General features: G+C 37.6%; 1 protein-coding gene across 1 annotated transcript in view; it reads right to left on the bottom strand.

Moving 5' to 3' along the window:
• The window catches only part of LOC136883498 (fatty acid synthase), a 703772-nt gene that overhangs the window by 256446 nt on the left and 427835 nt on the right, over positions 1 to 19491 (bottom strand). Inside the window, exon 20 of the mRNA XM_067155848.2 lies at positions 5108 to 5395. Coding sequence (XP_067011949.2) covers positions 5108 to 5395 — 288 coding nt within the window. The remainder of the gene's footprint in view (positions 1 to 5107; positions 5396 to 19491) is intronic.

The raw sequence follows: 19491 nt of genomic DNA, 5'->3' as shown, positions 1-19491 counted from the left end.
GAGAAACTTCCAAGCTTCTTCATAATGATCTTGTATCCTAAACCCCATGGATCGTCATCCACTTTCTTAGCCATTTTCCACCATTTGTCGACTTTACTCTTTTGATAGCATTTCTCAGTTCTTTTTTTGCCGGCTTATACTCAGCTGTGAGTGAGGTGTCTTCTTGGCTGACTCGAGCTCTCTGTGCCTTCCATCTAAGTTGCAGACAACATCTTCTCTGGTCAGCAATATCTTTGGTCCACCAATACGCTGAACACTTCTTGTTTCATAAAGTATTATGAGTCATGGACAAATCACATGCTCTCCAAATAAGCTACAGGGTGAGTTCAACACGTTTCTCAGCCAATCCTTTCCCTTTATAACAACAAATTTGTTCTGTTATACTATCAAATCAAATCAAAATCAAAATCTCTTTATTTGCAAATGAGGTGTCTACCTCGGTGGCAAATGGTACACTAAAATACATTATTGTCAAGCACTAAATATTAAATTAACAAGAGAAGAAAATTTTTCCTATAATACAATATTATACAATTTACGCTAACAATGTTTTCTATTAAACACACAGCTCATCCTTAATAAATTTATATTGTTTACAAAATTCTACTTATAATATATCCTGTCCTACTTACAAATATAGTCAACTGATATACAGTATGTGGAATTGCTTCAAATGATACTATAAAATTGGTATAACATTAATATTTACATTGCATTTATTTATTTACTATTTTTTTTTTTTTTACCCGTTCTGGATCCTAAGTAGCATAACGACCTGCTGCGTCTTAACCAGAGCCCCTTTTGCCACCACTTTTCAGAGTTCCTGAAGGGCCTTCACAGCTACCGTAGCGGTCCCAGGGCCCTCGAAGTCCCCACTGTACTTCACCCCTACAGGCAGTCCCCTACTTTGGCTGTCCAAACTCCTTAGACCAGGGGATGGAATTAATTTATTCACACACATTTTTTTATATACAATAACCTGCACTGGTCGAATGCCCTCTAACATTTCATTTATTTTCTCTGTTGCTGTTTATTCTCTTCTTGAATATCTGTACAGATTTTGGAAAAGGATCAAACACTACCCCTGGTAAACTGTTCCACTCCTTCACACCCTTCCCAATGAATGAAAATTTACCCCAATCGCTTCTGCTAAAATTCCTTCTAATTTTATATTTGTGGTCAGTCCTGCCGATATAATTATTTTCCAACTGAAGCCTCTCACGGATATCTCCCCATGCTTCTTCTCCTGTATAGGCTCTATATAATCCTGTAAGTCTAGTTTTCTCCCTTCTCTTACTTAAAGTTTCCCAACCAAGTTCCTTTAACATTTCTGATACACTACTCTTTCTCCTGAAATCCCCTGTTACAAATCTTGCTGCTTTCCTCTGCACACTATCTATTTCTTTTATTAGGTATTCTTGGTGAGGATCCCAAACACTGTTTGCATATTCCAATAATGGACGAACCATACTCAAGTAACTTTTTTCTTTTAATTCTTTGTTGCATCCTTTAAGTAGCCTCATTATGACATGTAATGATCTGTATGCTTTCCCAACAATGTCATCAATATGACCCTTCCAGTGCAAATTACTTTCAAATCTCACACCTAAGTATTTGCACTTGCCATCTTTTGGGATAACTACCTCATCCAAAGTATATTCAAATTCAGTTTTAAAGCTCCTGTTTGTAAAAGTTGTAACAGTTGATTTGCCTCCATTAACCTTCATATTATTTTCTTCAACCCATTGTTGGATACTCTCAAGGTCCCTTTGTAATTATGAACAATCCTCAATGTTGTTTATTTCTCTATAAACAATTATGTCATCTGCATACAATCTTATTTTTGATGTTATATTGTTCCCTAAATCATTTGCGTATATTAAGAAAAGTAACGGACCGATTATACTACCCTGTGCAATTTCCTTCCAAACTTTCTCTTCCTGAGATACATTATTTCCTACTTTGACTTTCTGAACCCTTGAATTTAGAAATGCTTTTATCCAACGTGTAACCCTTACGTCCAATCCTATTCCCTCCAATTTCTTTAATAATATTCCATGTTCCACTCTATCAAAGGCTTTGGAAAGATCTATGGCTATGCAATCTAACTGACCTCCTGAATCCAACTGATCTGATATGTCCTGCTGAAATCCCACCAGTTGTGCCTCACAAGAAAATTTCTTTCTAAATCCATACTGGCTCCTCATGAACCAATTTTTATCATCACATATCCCTCTGATGTACTTCGATATTAAACTCTCCAGAATTTTACAAACTATACTGGTCAGGCTGATTGGTCTGTAGTTCTCTGGTTTCCTTTTATCACCCTTTCCTTTATAAATTGGTATTATCCATTTCATCTTCTGTCCATACTTTCTATATTCCACTGTGTTGGTTTATACGATGTAATATTAATCTGTGAAGTTTCAGGAAGAACACGATACGTAATGAACTGGTGATCACTTTCTGTGTATTCTTCAAATCACCCATCAGTCATTGATTTTTGACACGATGTCCTCAGATGTCCGGTATGGTTCCCCTACAGCTTGGTCGTCAAAAGGTTGGTACATTTCCAATATTAGTGACCATCAAACCCAACCTAGCGGCCATCTCCATAGTTCGGCGCCCTCTAGAGTCGTACTGTGACATGCACCATTCTAGTGCTTGGGCATTGAAATCACCAATCACGATTAAACCATTGTCAAAACCTTGTAATACATCCTCTAGGCCATCCAGCTTAGCCCAAAAATCAAATACTGACTCATTAGGCGTAAAGTAACAGCTCACCAAAGTATATCTACCAGTGTGGACCCAAACAAAACCGTCTCCACATCCTTCGTTTAATACTGGGCATCTACCCAAATCTGGCATCCAAATTGCTGCTGTCCCACAATTATCCACGAACCATCCTGGATGGTCTCTGTCTTGATAAGGTTTACTAAGAAGAAATACATCTACTCCTATCTCAAAGGTCATCTGCGTCAAAAGATCATTGGCAGTTCTACTCCTGTGTGTATTTGCCTGAATAACCTTCATCATTTACTACTAGTTTTAATAATAATAATAATAATAATAATAATAATAATGTTATTTGCTTTACGTCCCACTAACTACTTTTACGGTCTTCGGAGATGCCGAGGTGCCGGAATTTAGTCCCGCAGGAGTTCTTTTACGTGCCAGTAAATCTACCGACACGAGGCTGTCGTATTTGAGCACCTTCAAATACCACCGGCCTGAGCCAGGATCGAACCTGCCAAGTTGGGGTTAGAAGGCCAGCGCCTTAACCGTCTGAGCCACTCAGCCCGGCACTACTAGTTTTAGCCTTTATGAGAGCTTCACGAAACGCTGTGCAGAACATGACTTTGATTAGCTTCGTCGATGTTAATGTCTATGCAAATTATGCATCTTGGATTTGCTTTGAAACCTACTGCCCTATGCCTGGCTTCTCCGCACTTAAAACAAAGTTTGCTTCTATCTGCATCTTTGCAGTTTCGTGCATGGTGCCCATACGAAAGACATCGAAAGCAGCAACATACCACGATCCTTTTTTGGATTCTACATTCCAACCATCCTATTTTAATTTTACCAATTTTTAAAAGTTTCTGAGCCTCCTAATCTTCTATCTCAATGATAGCAAGTTTTTGCCCTCTGCTGTTTGGATTATTAATTGAGACTTTCAGTTCTCTTTTGAAATTTTGAAGATCCTGTCTTACAGTTTCCTCTACATCTAAAGCAGTGGTGATACTGTCCATGTCCCAAATTTCCAAGATAGTGCAGGGAGTCAAAATGTTCACATTGCCAACCGTTCCAAGGGCATCTCTTAAAGATTTATTAAAATTGTCCCTGTTCTCGTTTTGCGTATCTTTATTAAAAGCAAGAAGAATCGCCCCAGTCTGAGTTTTACGAATAGATTGAATGCTCACACCGCTGTCTTCCAGTTTTATTTTACTCCGAATACCTTTCAAAACATCTGCAAAAGTCTTGTCGTTTGTTGGTTTGATAAGGACAGCATCAGAATGACCCCTTGGTTTTAAATGGGTCCGTTTATCCTGTTTTTACCCATTATCAATGGCCTCCATTCTGCCAGAATCCACCTCATCTGTTAAAGGTTGGATAGGTTTATCCTCCTTCATTTCCTTCTTCTTGTTTTTTTTTCTTATAGGAAATCTCGACCCATTTCTCCTTATCTTTCTTCTCCCCGTTCGTCACTTACAGTGTCGTAGGCAATTCATTTATTTCTACGGTTGTTTGTTCCTGTTTTAGATTTTCCCTAGCTCTCTTCCAGGATGTCCTGCATGCTGCTCCAGCATCGAGAGCTTCCTCCAATTTTCGTAATCCGTTCTGGATTTCCAACTTAAGATTCTTAAGCGGAATATCTAGAATGCTTTTCACCAATGCCCTAGCGATCTCAAGATGTTCCTCCTCTTTACGCTGTTTGTCCATTATTATTTCCTCACTCCTCCCATTAGGTACTTGCATCATATCCTGTGTTCTAAAACTGGCACATTCAAGTACGTTTGCATTCCTATTCTGACACGAAAGAGAGAGCTCTACCAGACCTCTCTGAACTCCTGCCTCCATCGTCATACAAGAAAGGAATGTAACTGGCTGTGATTGAGCCGTGGCGGAAAAGGATCCTGTGTTTGATGTCGTATATTCCTCGAAAATCACTTATAACCTATAATCCTGAATGATCAAACACGTATCTACAATTAATTCGTCTACAAGCCGACAAAATGATTTGATAAAGTTGTAAATCAATACTACGGGTCCTAGAAGAATATTCTAGCTCAACTTCTAGTGATGCATATCATTAATTACTTACGAATACATCATAAGAAGCACACGTGGATACACCCATCTTTCCATCATGCAACAATCAATAATAATAATAATAATAATAATAATAATAATAATAATAATAATAATAATAATAATAATAATAATAATAATAATAATAATAATAATCATGGTTATCATCACCCAGTGTTGTTGATTCCTGCATTGATAAACTAAATGTAAAGAAATAACCACAACTGCATTATCCTTTTCAAGTGAAATAACCATATGTTACTGGGTTAAGAATAGCAAGTCAACAATAACTTACCTTTAACATGAGAATGCGTTCATTCTCAAGCACATAATCAGCCACTACATCTATTCCAGATTGATTCTCAGAGAGAATGACATCAAGCTTTTCTCGAGCTATGATACAGCCTCCTTCGTGTAGGGATGCTACAGCAGACTTCAGCAGATCTTCATTGTTCATAACACTGCTAATCACAACCATATGGTTATTCTGACCATTGACCAATTCTCCAGGTTCTACATTGATCTCCGTTGCCACATTGGTAAAGCGAGGCTCTTCTCTTGTACCAAACACTTTAACCTCCGCCTACAAGGGAAAAAGAATCATGAGATTACTAATAAGATATCACCTACAACAGTCAACATTAACACTTTCAAGACGAGGGGCGTGCGCCGTGCGTCGATGGTAATGTTCCGCGGAGGACAAGCGACGTACACCATACGGCATTGAGTTCTAGTACTTATATGTGCGCTTCACCATACTACAAACATTAGCAGAGTGCTGGAACACATTACACAGTGCTTGTAGTTCATTAAAATGATCGGAACCTAATTCTATTCTATTATGATACGAAGTTGGTACTACCAAGGCAGCTTCAAAGCCACATGGTCCCGCACGACCGACGACCAAAGCCAATTTCCACAATTAATGTACTCTTTTCATTTCTCAATGACTGGTATGTATATGTTATAAATGTATCATGATGTGTGAATACATTACTTTCCATGTTTTTAATATGCATTGTAAAAAAAAATACTGAAAGTAGAAAAAATGTTTTTTAAATGTAATTATGAAAGTTATTTGTTTTGATCCAATTTAGAAATTCAATGTATGCATGTTTAGCTCAAACATTGCTGAATCTAGAATAGATTTGTGACTGTAAGTAAGGTCATAAGTTATTGAATAAAAATGCACTAAAATACTCAGTCCACAGTGTAAGATCTAACTTCACCTGTTCAGACTTCAATGCGTTTATATTTTTATTTCATTGATAAATAGGGTTCCAGAGAGCAAGAGCTCTGTCAAGAAGAACAATACATAGATAATCACTACAATGGCAAATTGAGGCCTACGGTCTAAAAGTGAAAGAGTAATAATAGTGGTTTCACATATTCTTTGAGTATCACTATTTTCCTAATGGAGAGGATTATATTAAGTAAGTAGCTTATTATCAAATTAACAATTCAGGAGGAACAACTTTTTTGACTTTTAAGGTGACTTTGGAAATATAAGAGAAATGACTGTTACACCTTCATAGTACCTAACAGGTACTTCTTAAGCTTATTATGAAATAGTGCAGTTTTGGAGATGATGTGTAATTTTGAAGAACATGTAATTTATTTTTTTGCCTTGTCTTATATGAATGGATGTCAGTGACTTTAAGAAATTCAGAGTTGGTGAACATTTTATTATGCAAGACTTTATGAATAAGAAGTGAGGCATTTAATGAGATTAATTTCTTAAGTGGTAATATATTGGTTTCAGAGTACATTTTATTTTGATAATACAGTTGATGGAATCCATACATAAATCTAATAACCCTGTTTTGTAAGGCCCCTAAAGTATTTAAGTTATTTTGGGTTGCTTTGCCCCAGATGGAACACAAATAACAAAGTTGAGATTGTATCATCGTGAAATACATTAGACGATGAGTGTCAATTGTTAGTAGGTACTGTACTTAATCTTGCCAATGATACCAACCAAGATAGAGATTTTATATTTTAAGTTTAATATATGAGATGTCCAGGAAAGAGAGCTATCCATTATTAGTCCAAGATATTTACCTTCTTGAACCCATTGCAACTTCGTAGTGCCAACGAGCAGTTGATAAATTCAAATATTGGACCAGAGAGTGCTTGATTACAGATTTTGAGAAGTTTACTGCATTTAGGTCATGTTTTGATTTATGGAACATCATACAGACAGTTTTTTAGTAATTGGCTGTTAGGAGATTTTTTCTCAGCCATTTATCTAAGATATGAGAGTCATGCTGGATACCTGCAACTGTTTCATCTTCAGGATTTGATGAATAGAACAGTGAAGCATCATCAGCCAGAAGTGATATTTTACCCTCAAAAGAGCACAGGGCTATCTCATTAATATATATGAGAAACAAAATTGGACACAATATGGAACCTTGTGGTTCATCAAAGAAGACCTTTGGCAATTCACTTTTATTCATGCCAATCTGAACATACTGTTGTCGACTTGATAAGAAATCCTTACCAGAGCAGCGAGGGACCTCTCACACCTGCCTTTTCCAGTTTGTATATCATAATTTAATGGCTAACAGTATCAAAACCCTTTTTGAAATCAATACACAACCCAGCAATGTTGTAACCTTATCAATCCAAATTATATAATTTTTGAGCTCAATTATAATGTCCATTATGGCAGGATTCACCCCAGCCTTTTCTCTGAAGCCATACTGAAGTCTGGAAAAGTAATTGCATTTTTCAAAGTAACTAATAAGCCTAATTTGACAATAGTTTCTAAGATTTTAGATAATTCAGGTGGTACTGAGATGGGTTGGTAGTTTCCTGGGTCAGATTTATCATTCTGTTTGTGTATAGGAACCACTCTAGAGATCTTTAATGAATTGGCCTTTTGCCAAGGAGCAGTTGATAAATTCAAATATTGGACCAGAGAGTGCTTGATTACAGATTTTGAGAAGTTTACTGGAAATAAACATTGCTAGCAACTGAGTGAGCATGTTTGAGAGAATTGATAATTGCAGACACTTCTTCTGGAGAACATGGTTCTAAGAAAAGGGAATTAAGATGATTGTTGATTGTAGCAGTACGTTCAGGATGTAAGGTTCATGTCAAAGCGGCAGCCTAATCATCTATTACCCGAGGGGATCTTCATCACAACTCGGTTTTACACCATTTTATACTATTTTTAAAAGAATCCAACTTGATTTTGATAAGGGAGTATTGGATTCAAAAGGACACATGACGTCATATTGCAACAGTGTTCTGTGCTCAACATTTTACCTACACAGACATCCCCCTAATGTTGTGTTTATACATAGATGACAATTTTTAATATGTCACATTGTACATGTCACAGTTTTAGTTTTTTTAGCAGGGATCCCACTGTTTCATTAGATCTTACTGTAATATACGAATTTTAACCTATTTAGTTGAAAAAGAGAATGAATATATTCTCGAAACATCAACTGTATATATTGTAATTGTGAAATTTTTAATACATAGTATTGACTAGGTGGATTATCCGTCTATTTATTGAGCTGAATCTTTGCAGCGAATTTTTACGACCGGATGGCCTTCCTGATGTCAACCTCATCCGAGGAGTTAATGAGATGAAATAAATGGTGTGATACATGATAGTAGGAAGGGATGAGGTAGAACCCAGTGCCGGCACATAGCCTACCCTGTCAAATAGCACCAATAGCAATGCTTAACGTCGCCATTGGATGGGCGAATCACCCTCAACAGCGGTGTATGCCCTCACTCCATACGGGCACAATGGAGAGGTTTGGAAATGAATCCAGGCTTTTTGCACACAATCTAGTGATTAGAAATTGTCTACCACCACCTCTCCTGCAGGCCAACACTCTCAAGGTGAAATATTTTTCGACCAACGGGACTCGAACCGGCTAACCACAATGTCAGACTATATAGACTTGACACCGTAACTATTGTGGTCACCAGGCATGCTGCACTGTAAATCGCAGAGTATTTTACACAATTTATTGTTGTAGCTAATTTCCTGTTGTCCTTATGTCCTGATAATGAAAAAATAAACGTTACTAAATGAAGTTAATACCAGATTTACTCGCGTAATTTTTCCTCCCCAATTTTTGGAACAAAAACGTTGGGAAAAAATCGCATACTTTTACCTCCTTGTATTATCTACGGTTTCCACTAGTTGCAAACCATGGACTTATCTTGTCTTCGTGATTCATGCCGATGTATGGAAATCAGGACCTAGTTAGGAAATTCCAGCGTTTTTCCCATACTAGGAGAGGATGAAATAATGGATTACTCAACATTCCAGCGCCCAGGGTCAGAACACACTGTGACTGCTAGCCGTAACTCGCTCTTGTTATCAGCTGTGACTCGCACGCATACAGTAATCGCTTTCAACAGTGTTCTTACATGTGAATTGCTGTGCGAAGTGTTTGTTAGTGATGTGATGGGAAAGAAAAACAGAAGTTATTACACACAATTTCTGTAATACAATTTGCCAAAAATAATGGCAATCGCGCTGCATCTCGTGATTTTTCTGTAGCACCATCACACGTGCACTACTGGCAGAGGCAGAAAGAAGAATGACAGTGTACCATGAAAATAACTCTATCATTTCGGGGACCAAAAACCAGGAAGCATCCAGAAATTGAAAAGGAAGATTTTTCTTATGTAAATCCATTGAGAAATGATGGCTTTTCAGTTTCACATGAGATGCTCCAGTTAGGCTGTAGAAGTAGCAAAAACTTGAAAAATTCCTGATTTCAAAACAAACAGAAGGTGGCTTTGTCGGTTCATAAAAAGGAACATCTTTCTCTTCAAAGAAGGACATCTCTATGCTAGTGACTTCCGAAGGACCACAGCAAAAAAAAGTGCAGTTTCATAGATTTGTAATTAGGAAGCAGCGTGAGCACAATTACCTGCTATCGCAAATCGGAAATGCAGATCAAACTCAGATTTTCTTTGATATGCCAAGGAACACTACAACTGCTGAAAAGGGAGCATCCAGGGTAGTCATGAGGACTACTGGGGCAGAGAAGCTTCACTGCACAGTTATGCTGGCTGTTACTACAGACGGGCGATAACTTCCTTCCTATGTAATTTTCAAGACAGAAACAATTCCTAAAGGGAAATTTCTTTCTGGTGTGCACATTCATGTCCAGGAGAAAGGATGATGGTGGCGGGTCTCATGAAGGATTGGTTGCATATTGTGCGGGGAAGACACAGGTCTCGCCTGGTTTTGGACAGTTTCCGTGGCCATCCTGTTGATGATGTTCACCAAAAAATGGTCAACCAGAAGACCTGGTGGCTTGACGTCAGTCTTGTAGCTTCCTGATGTAAACATTAACAGGCCATTCAAAGAGAACATGCGGCAGGTATATTCTGAATGGATGGCAGGGGAATTTCATACTCTGATGTCTACTGGGAAGATAAAGAGACCTTCACTAGAATTAATATGCGAGTGGATTATTGTGAAAAGTTTCAAGAAAACTGGCATTTCCAACAAACTAGCAGGAACTAAAGATGACTGCCTCTGGTAGATGGAAGAGAATGAGAGTGATTCATCGCAGATGATTTAGGAAGAAAGCGACGATGAATGACATGGTAAGTCTATTTCCCTGAAGTGAAATATATATTAGTGTAGGCAATTTTACAGATTTTACCCTAATAGAGTATTCTAATTTATTTCAGGTATCTGGCTCCTATCTTCAGTGAATTCTCACGTGACATTAAAAGATGACGGTTTCCGTACAATCCTTGCTAGGGAATGTATTATTGCCTTTGATTTTGTATTGATATTAATTGTGTTATACATATTTTTGATTAGTTTGTACTATTTTAGGCCTAAATAAATGTTGTAACTTAGGTAAGGTAATTATGTTCGATTTTTCATTTCCATTTTTAATTTAGGTTCGCATTATTTTCCCTCCCCATTTTTGAGGTCAGAAAAAAAGTTTAAAAAGGGGGGAATTGAGTGAGTAAATACAGTGTCACTTATATGAACAAAAATGTTACATTCTTGGCATAATATATGTAAAATATGTACAAACTAGCTGATGCACCTGTGCTTCGCTACGGAATTCTACATTGTATACAGAATTCTAGGTTAGGTAGTGTGCATGTTGTGAGCAAGATTGTATGAAATTGCATAGCTCTTAACGTTACCCTAGAGACGTGACGGAGAAGTCACCAAACATTTTTTCTCATATGAAGACTGAGTTAGGGAATTCTCAATGTAATGGTAGACCCGCTTGCATACCATCAGTCACAATCAGGTTGGGAAGTTTTCATTATAATGGTAGGAACTCACTCTCCACCTGCCTTTTTAAATCCTCAGAAAGACTGTCTTAGTGGTTTTCCCAACTGAAATGAACATACATTACAATAACGTCAGTAGGAATGGCGCGATTGAAAGCAATGCTTTCATATGAAATACTCGATCAAATGAAAAACCAGACATTTTCTCACTTTTAACGAACAGGACTAAGCTGCCAATCTAAAAGTCCAAAGTTCCAGAGCTGGAATGACAAAGCCACAGACTACCGTGATCCGGGAACATTCTTCGGCCCTCTTCGGCGGGGTGGGGGTCGAATAGTGGCGACTCCCAGGGCAAAAACTATGCCCTTTTACTAATCTGTTTCCTAGGAGTACCTGATGAGTCGGAAAGTATCAATTCACTACACTGGCGGCGGAAAAATCTATCTGACTTGGAGGCAAATGTTTCCTCCAAGCCAGAAAAGAAACCCCCTCTTCGCTGCTAATTTGGAATAAAATGAATGTAGAATTTAATACAAATGAAAAGGAAAAGCGGCTCTTTTCAGGGTTGAGTTATGAGTTATTTAGTGAACTGTGGTGCTATAATTTGGAAAAGCCGTAATTGTTATTCAAGACCAGTGCATACTACTACTACTACTACTACTACTACTACTAAGTGAGCCTCTGCCTTAAGAAGCTATGCCCACTGCTCATTCAAAACAGCGTATCAGAGTAGGGATCGAACAGCTGGAATACTATGATGAACCAGTGTGCTACGTACCAGCTGTATCAGAAAATGTATGAACCAAAGGAATAGCATGCTAAAGAAGAAAGTTTTCTAACTCCCCGGCTATTTCCCGCCAATATTCAATCAGGCTGTTATACTCGCTATGCAGCAGTAATCCCAGCTATCGGAGTTGAGAGGCAGCATAAGAGACAAAGAACATTACAACAAACAATGGTCAATATAATGTTATTGTTGATCAATGCTATGAACTTTGGATATTGAAACCCTTCACATTTAGTTTTCTTTTGACTCTGAAATACCACTCTTATCATAGTCGGTACGTTAAAACTGAATAAAACATAAATGAACGGAAATTGTATTCTCTATAACCTTTGTTATATAGTACTTTTCGATAGAACCAATAACATAGGTATTTAACAATTACATTTTAGGCGCCTCCCCCTAAACTACAGTTTCATCCAGGGTGAATAAAATTCTTTATAGCTCAGGCTGTAGTTTCTTATTCCCCGACTCTATATACCGATTTGATAGAGTGGAACATGGAATATTATTAAAGAAATTGGAGGGAATAGGATTGGACGTAAGGGTTATACGTTGGATAAGAACATTTCTAAATTGAAGGGTTCAGAAAGTCAAAGCAGGAAATTATATATCACAGGAAGAGAAAGTTTGGAAGGGAATTGCACAGGGTAGTATAATCGGTCCGTTACTTTTCTTAATATACGCAAATGATTTAGGGAACAATATAACATCGAAAATAAGATTGTATGCAGATGACATAATTGTTTATAGGGAAATAAATAACATTGAGGATTGCTCAGAATTACAAAGGGACCTTGAGAGTATCCAACAATGGGTTGAAGAGAATAATATGAAGGTTAATGGAGGCAAATCAACTGTTACAACATTTACAAACAGGAGTTTTGAAACTGAATTTGAATATACTTTGGATGGGGTAGTTATTCCAAAAGATGCCAAGTGCAAATACTTAGGTGTGAGATTTGAAAGTAATTTGCACTGGAAGGGTCAATCAATCAATCAATACTGATCTGCATTTAGGGCAGTCGCCCACGTGGCAGATTCCCTATCTGTTGCTTTCCTAGCTTTTTCCTAAATGATTTCAAAGAAATTGGAAATTTATTGAACATCTCCCTTGGTAAGTTATTCCAATCCCTAACTCCCCTTCCTATAAATGAATATTTGCCCCAGTTTGTCCTCTTGAATTCCAACTTTATCTTCATATCGTGATCTTTCCTACTTTTATAAACGCCATTCAAACTTATTCGTCTACTAATGTCATTCCACGCCATCTCTCCGCTGACAGCTCGGAACATACCACTTAGTCTAGCAGCTCTTCTTCTTTCTCTCAATTCTTCCCAACCCAAACATTGCAACATTTTCGTAACGCTACTCTTTTGTCGGAAATCACCCAGAACAAATCGAGCTGCTTTTCTTTGGATTTTTTCCAGTTCTTGAATCAGGTAATCCTGGTGAGGGTCCCATACACTGGAACCATACTCTAGTTGGGGTCTTACCAGAGACTTATATGCACTCTCCTTTACATCCTTACTACAACCCCTAAACACCCTCATAACCATGTGTAGAGATCGGTACCCTTTATTTACAATCCCATTTATGTGATTACCCCAGTGAAGATCTTTCCTTATATTAACACCTAGATACTTACAATGATCCCCAAAAGGAACTTTCACCCCATCAACACAGTAATTAAAACTCAGAGGACTTTTCCTATTTGTGAAACTCACAACCTGACTTTTAGCCCCGTTTATCAACATACCATTGCCTGCTGTCCATCTCACAACATTTTCGAGGTCACGTTGCAGTTGCTCACAATCTTGTAACTTATTTATCACTCTATAGAGAATAACATCATCCGCAAAAAGCCTTACCTCCGATTCCACTCCTTTACTCATATCATTTATATATATAAGAAAACATAAAGGTCCGATAACACTGCCCTGAGGAACTCCCCTCTCAACTATTACAGGGTCAGACAAAGCTTCACCTACTCTAACTCTCTGAGACCTATTTTCTAGAAATATAGCAACCCATTCAGTCACTCTTTTGTCTAGTCCAATTGCACTCATTTTTGCCAGTAGTCTCCCATGATCCACCCTATCAAATGCTTTAGACAGGTCAATCGCGATACAGTCCATTTGACCTCCAGAATCCAAGATATCTGCTATATCTTGCTGGAATCCTACAAGTTGAGCTTCAGTGGAATAACCTTTCCTAAAACCGAATTGCCTTCTATCGAACCAGTTATTAATTTCACAAACATGTCTAATATAATCAGAAAGAATGCCTTCCCAGAGCTTACATACAATGCATGTCAAACTTACTGGCCTGTAATTTTCAGCTTTATGTCTATCACCCTTTCCTTTATACACAGGGGCTACTATAGCAACTCTCCATTCATCTGGTATAGCTCCTTCGACCAAACAATAATCAAATAAGTACTTCAGATATGGTACTACATTCCAACCCATTGTCTTTAGTATATCCCCAGAAATCTGATCAATTCCAGCCGCTTTTCTAGTTTTCAACTTTTGTATCTTATTGTAAATGTCATTGTTATCATATGTAAATTTTATTACTTCTTTGGCCTTAGTCTCTTCCTCTATCTCGACATTATCCTTGTAACCAACAATCTTTACATACTGCTGACTGAATACTTCTGCCTTTTGAAGATCCTCACATACACACTCCCCTTGTTCATTAATTATTTCTGGAATGTCCTTCTTGGAACCTGTTTCTGCCTTAAAATACCTATACATACCCTTCCATTTTTCACTAAAATTTGTATGACTGCCAATTATGCTTGCCATCATGTTATCCTTAGCAGCCTTCTTTGCTAGATTCAATTTTCTAGTAAGTTCCTTCAATTTCTCCTTACTTCCACAGCCATTTCTAACTCTATTTCTTTCCAGTCTGCACCTCCTTCTTAGTCTCTTTATTTCTCTATTATAATAAGGTGGGTCTTTACCATTCCTTACCACCCTTAAAGGTACAAACCTGTTTTCGCATTCCTCAACAATTTCTTTAAACCCATCCCAGAGTCTGTTTACATTTTTATTTACCGTTTTCCACCGATCATAGTTACTTTTTAGAAACTGCCTCATACCTGCTTTATCAGCCATATGGTACTGCCTAACAGTCCTACTTTTAAGACCTTCCTTTCTATCGCATTTATTTTTAACTACCACAAAAACAGCTTCATGATCACTAATACCATCTATTACTTCAGTTTCCCTATAGAGCTCATCTGGTTTTATCAGCACCACATCCAGGATATTTTTCCCTCTGGTTGGTTCCATCACTTTCTGAATCAGCTGTCCTTCCCATATTAACTTATTTGCCATTTGTTGGTCATGCTTCCTGTCGTTCGCATTTCCTTCCCAATTTACATCTGGCAAATTCAGATCTCCCGCTACAATCACATTTCTTTCCATGTCGTTTCCCACATAGCTTACTATCCTATCAAATAATTCCGAATCCGCATCAGTGCTACCCTTTCCCGATCTGTACACTCCAAATATATCAAGTTGTCTATTATCTTTAGAAATGAGCCTTACACCTAGAATTTCATGTATCTCATCTTTAACTCTTTCGTAGCTTACAAATTCTTCTTTCACCAGAATGAAAACTCCCCCTCCCACCTTTCCTATCCTATCTCTACGATACACACTCCAGTGCCGTGAGAAAATTTCTGCATCCATTATATCATTTCTCAGCCATGATTCAACTCCTATTACAATATCTGGTAAATATATATCTATTAAATTACTTAATTCTATTCCTTTCTTTACAATACTTCTACAGTTCAGCACTAACAATTTTATGTCATCCCTACTTGATTTCCAGTTCCTTGTTCCCTTATCACCGCTCCCTAGGCCATCCCGTTTCCCTGAATGTACCTCCCTATTACCCTTCCAAACAAATTTCCTAACTTATACGTACCACTGCGGTTTAAATGAAGGCCATCCGAGCGCAGATCCCTATCTCCTACCCACCCATTAGGATCTAGAAATTTCACTCCCAGTTTCCCACATACCCACTCCATAGTCTCATTTAAATCCCCAATCACCCTCCAATCAGTATCCCTCCTACACAGTATTCCACTAATAACAATCTCCGCTTTCTTAAACTTCACCCGTGCTGCATTTACCAGATCCCACACATCTCCAACTATGTTGGTACTTATATCAGCTTGCCTTACGTTGTTGGTACCAACGTGAAACACTACCACCTTCTCCTTCCCCTCCTCCCTCTCTTCTACTTTCCTCAACATCTGCCTCAACCTAATTCCTGGATAACATTCTACCCTGGTTCCCTTTCCTCCACACACTTTCCCCACGTGTCTAACGATGGAATCCCCCATGACCAGAGCCTCAACCCTACCCACCTCATTTGATCCCCTCCCCTCCTGGTCAGCCCTATCTTTCCTGATAGCTGCAGAAGCTACTTCCTCCTCCCTTTTCTCCTTCCCATAACCCTGTTCCACCTGTCTTTTCCTATCCTCTACTCTACATTTCCCTTTCCTACCTTTTCCCTTCCTCCTACTTCCATGCATCTCAGCAACAGTTCCCTGTCCCTCATCTTCCCTCTGTTGTTCTACCTGGAGTGACTCGTACCGATTTCGCACAGACACCTGTCCTGAATTCTGATCCTGAATAGAGCCCTTGGCCTGCAATCTCCTTCCCCTTAGAACATTAGACCACCTGTCTTCTACAACTCCTCCCTTTCCTTCCCCTCCCTCTTGTACACCTACTGTAACCTGTACATTGTTTGAGGGAGTCCTATCTTCCTTCCTGTCTTCTGTGAGAATCCTAATTATCTCCCTCAAACTTTCCAACTCCTCCCTCATACCCCTCAACGCCTCACCACACCCACAATAAGTACACTCGCGCTCCTTAGCCATTCTTTACGGGGGAGAAATTATAAATTAAAAAAATAAAGTAACTTATTTGCAAAAAAAATAAATGAACGGAGGGATATATTGTCTGGGATAGTACACAACAATAAGGTACTTAATATACGACTACACTACAATACTACTTAGTCGTGCTCTATTTTTTTAATCCTACAACCCCTAACAGGCTAAAAACTGCTGTTAATTACTGAATATCGAAAGTAATACACAAGAACTACACAATTCCAAACTGCAATTAAGCCTATCCTAATTTCAACAATATTTTAGTAAGAGTTTCTACGGATACCTCTACTACACCAGTACTACACAAATATTTTACAATAATAAAATAAGCACACTAAATTCTAATAGGATATTACTCGTATACTACTGTACAGTACACTACAGTAATTTTTAAACTATTTTCAGACGTATCCTAATTACGATACCGGTACCGTACCGTATGTCACTACTAAGCACAACAGAAATGAAATTTGCAAGAACTACTGTACTCAAAGATTACCAACGAAGCTAAATGCTTGGACAAATTATTATTAGTATTAGGGTCTAATAGGTACACACGAAAGATAACACACGAATATAGCAGGCAAGATACGGCACTATCTAAATGTACCGTACTGTATCTATACTACAATGTATCTACACTACACTATAGGCCTACTGCGTTTGGTTAAATGCTTAAGTATCAAAAGGATTGCCGTACACGAAGAAAAACACGAATATAACTGGCAAGATACTATCTAATATATTATACCTTATCTTCACTATAATTCTACTGAAATGTGGTTATGTGATTATTACAGCTGGTGGATTACTATTATTTTCCCTACTCCACGGGACGGAGAAAAAAAAAAATTAGGCCTACTGAAAAATACGCGGTTGTCTACAATAATTTCTCAAATATTTCTGTCAAAACTACTACTACTATTACTCCAGGGACTTTAACTGCAATTACTGGGATCTATGAACTTTATTATTATTAGCTAACCGCTCATAAATACTGAAAGATCGAGGGAGCGAAATATAAATTACGGATACTAACTACCTACTCAGAAGTACAAATGAATGGAATACAAGGTCAGCTGATTTTTATTTATATTTACTTGACTACACTACACCCTTTGTTCACGACTGTAGCCAACAATGCAATATTTGAATATGAGGAGCGACAATAATCAATAACAATACGACTGTTAACTATTACCTTGTAATCTCTTTAACTTCTTAAATGGAAGTTTACAGGCGTATCGTGTTTTTTGATGTAGTAAATTACCTTCGCGATAGTTTGAACGTATATCTATACGAAATACCGGAGGAGTTGCTGCAGAAGTTACGGTACTATTCCTTATGATAATCTGCCTTTGTAAGTACAACCAACGAACCTATACAGATACCGGTATTTACAAATATTTTTAAAGTTAATATTGTTACCTAAAGTATTACCTAAACCTAAGTTCGAAACAAGGTGCACCTAGCTAGCCTACTTAACCTAGAAAACGTAATTTACTGAAGACCAACTGAATTACTTGTTACAAAATTTAAATAATTATTACTACTCCCAATTTCTACCAACAAGCACTAAACACCACTATATAAACAGCACTAAATGAATCAGATATACACAAAATTAAGCTATTTCAATAGGTTATTTCAATAGGCTATTTCAATACAGATCGTTACATGTCATAATGAGGCTACTTAAAGGATGCAACAAAGAATTAAAAGAAAAAAGTTACTTAAGTATGGTTCGTCCATTATTGGAATATGCAAACAGTGTTTGGGATCCTCACCAAGAATACCTAATAAAAGAACTAGATGGTGTGCAGAGGAAAGCAGCAAGGTTTGTAACAGGGGATTTCCGGAGAAAGAGTAGTGTATCAGAAATGTTAAAGGAACTTGGTTGGGAACCTTTAAGTAAGAGAAGGGAGAAAACTAGACTTATAGGATTATATAGAACCTATACAGGAGAAGAAGCATGGGGAGATATCCGTGAGAGGCTTCAGTTGGAAAATAATTATATTGGTAGAACTGACCACAAGTACAAAATTAGAAGGAATTTTAGCAGAAGCGATTGGGGTAAATTTTCATTCATTGGGAAGGGCGTGAAGGAGTGGAACAGTTTACCAGGGGTAGTGTTTGATCCTTTTCCAAAATCTGTACAGATATTCAAGAAGAGAATAAACAACAGAGAAAATAAATGAAATGTTAGAGGGCATTCGACCAGTGCAGGATATTGTAAATAAAAAATGTGTGTGATTACATTAATTCCATCCCCTGGTCTATGGAGTTTGGACAGCCCAAGTAGAGGACTGCCTGTAGGGGTGAAGTACAGTGGGGACTTCGAGGGCCCTGGGACCGCTACGGTAGCTGTAAAGGCCCTTCAGGAACTCTGAAAAGTGGTGGCAAAAGGGGCTCTGGTTAAGACGCAGCAGGTCGTTATGCTACTTAGGTTCCAAAATGGGTAAAATATAAATATGTAAATAAATTCAATGTTAATTTTAATCTTATACCAGTTGTATATTATTATTAGAAGTAATTTCACATACTGTATATGAATTGACTATGTTTGTAAGATATTATAAATAGAATTTTGTAAACAATATAAATTTATTAAGGATGATGTATGTGTTTAATAGAACAAATTATTAGCGTAAATTGTATAATATTGTATTCTAGGAAAATTTTCTTCGTCTCTTGTTAATTTAAAATTTAGTGCTTGACAATAATGTAT

Source organism: Anabrus simplex, chromosome 11, assembly GCF_040414725.1.
Source record: "Anabrus simplex isolate iqAnaSimp1 chromosome 11, ASM4041472v1, whole genome shotgun sequence".
Lineage (NCBI taxonomy): Eukaryota > Metazoa > Arthropoda > Insecta > Orthoptera > Tettigoniidae > Anabrus > Anabrus simplex.
The sequence above is the reverse complement of the archived record's forward strand: the minus strand, read 5'-3'. Positions and strand labels throughout refer to the sequence as shown.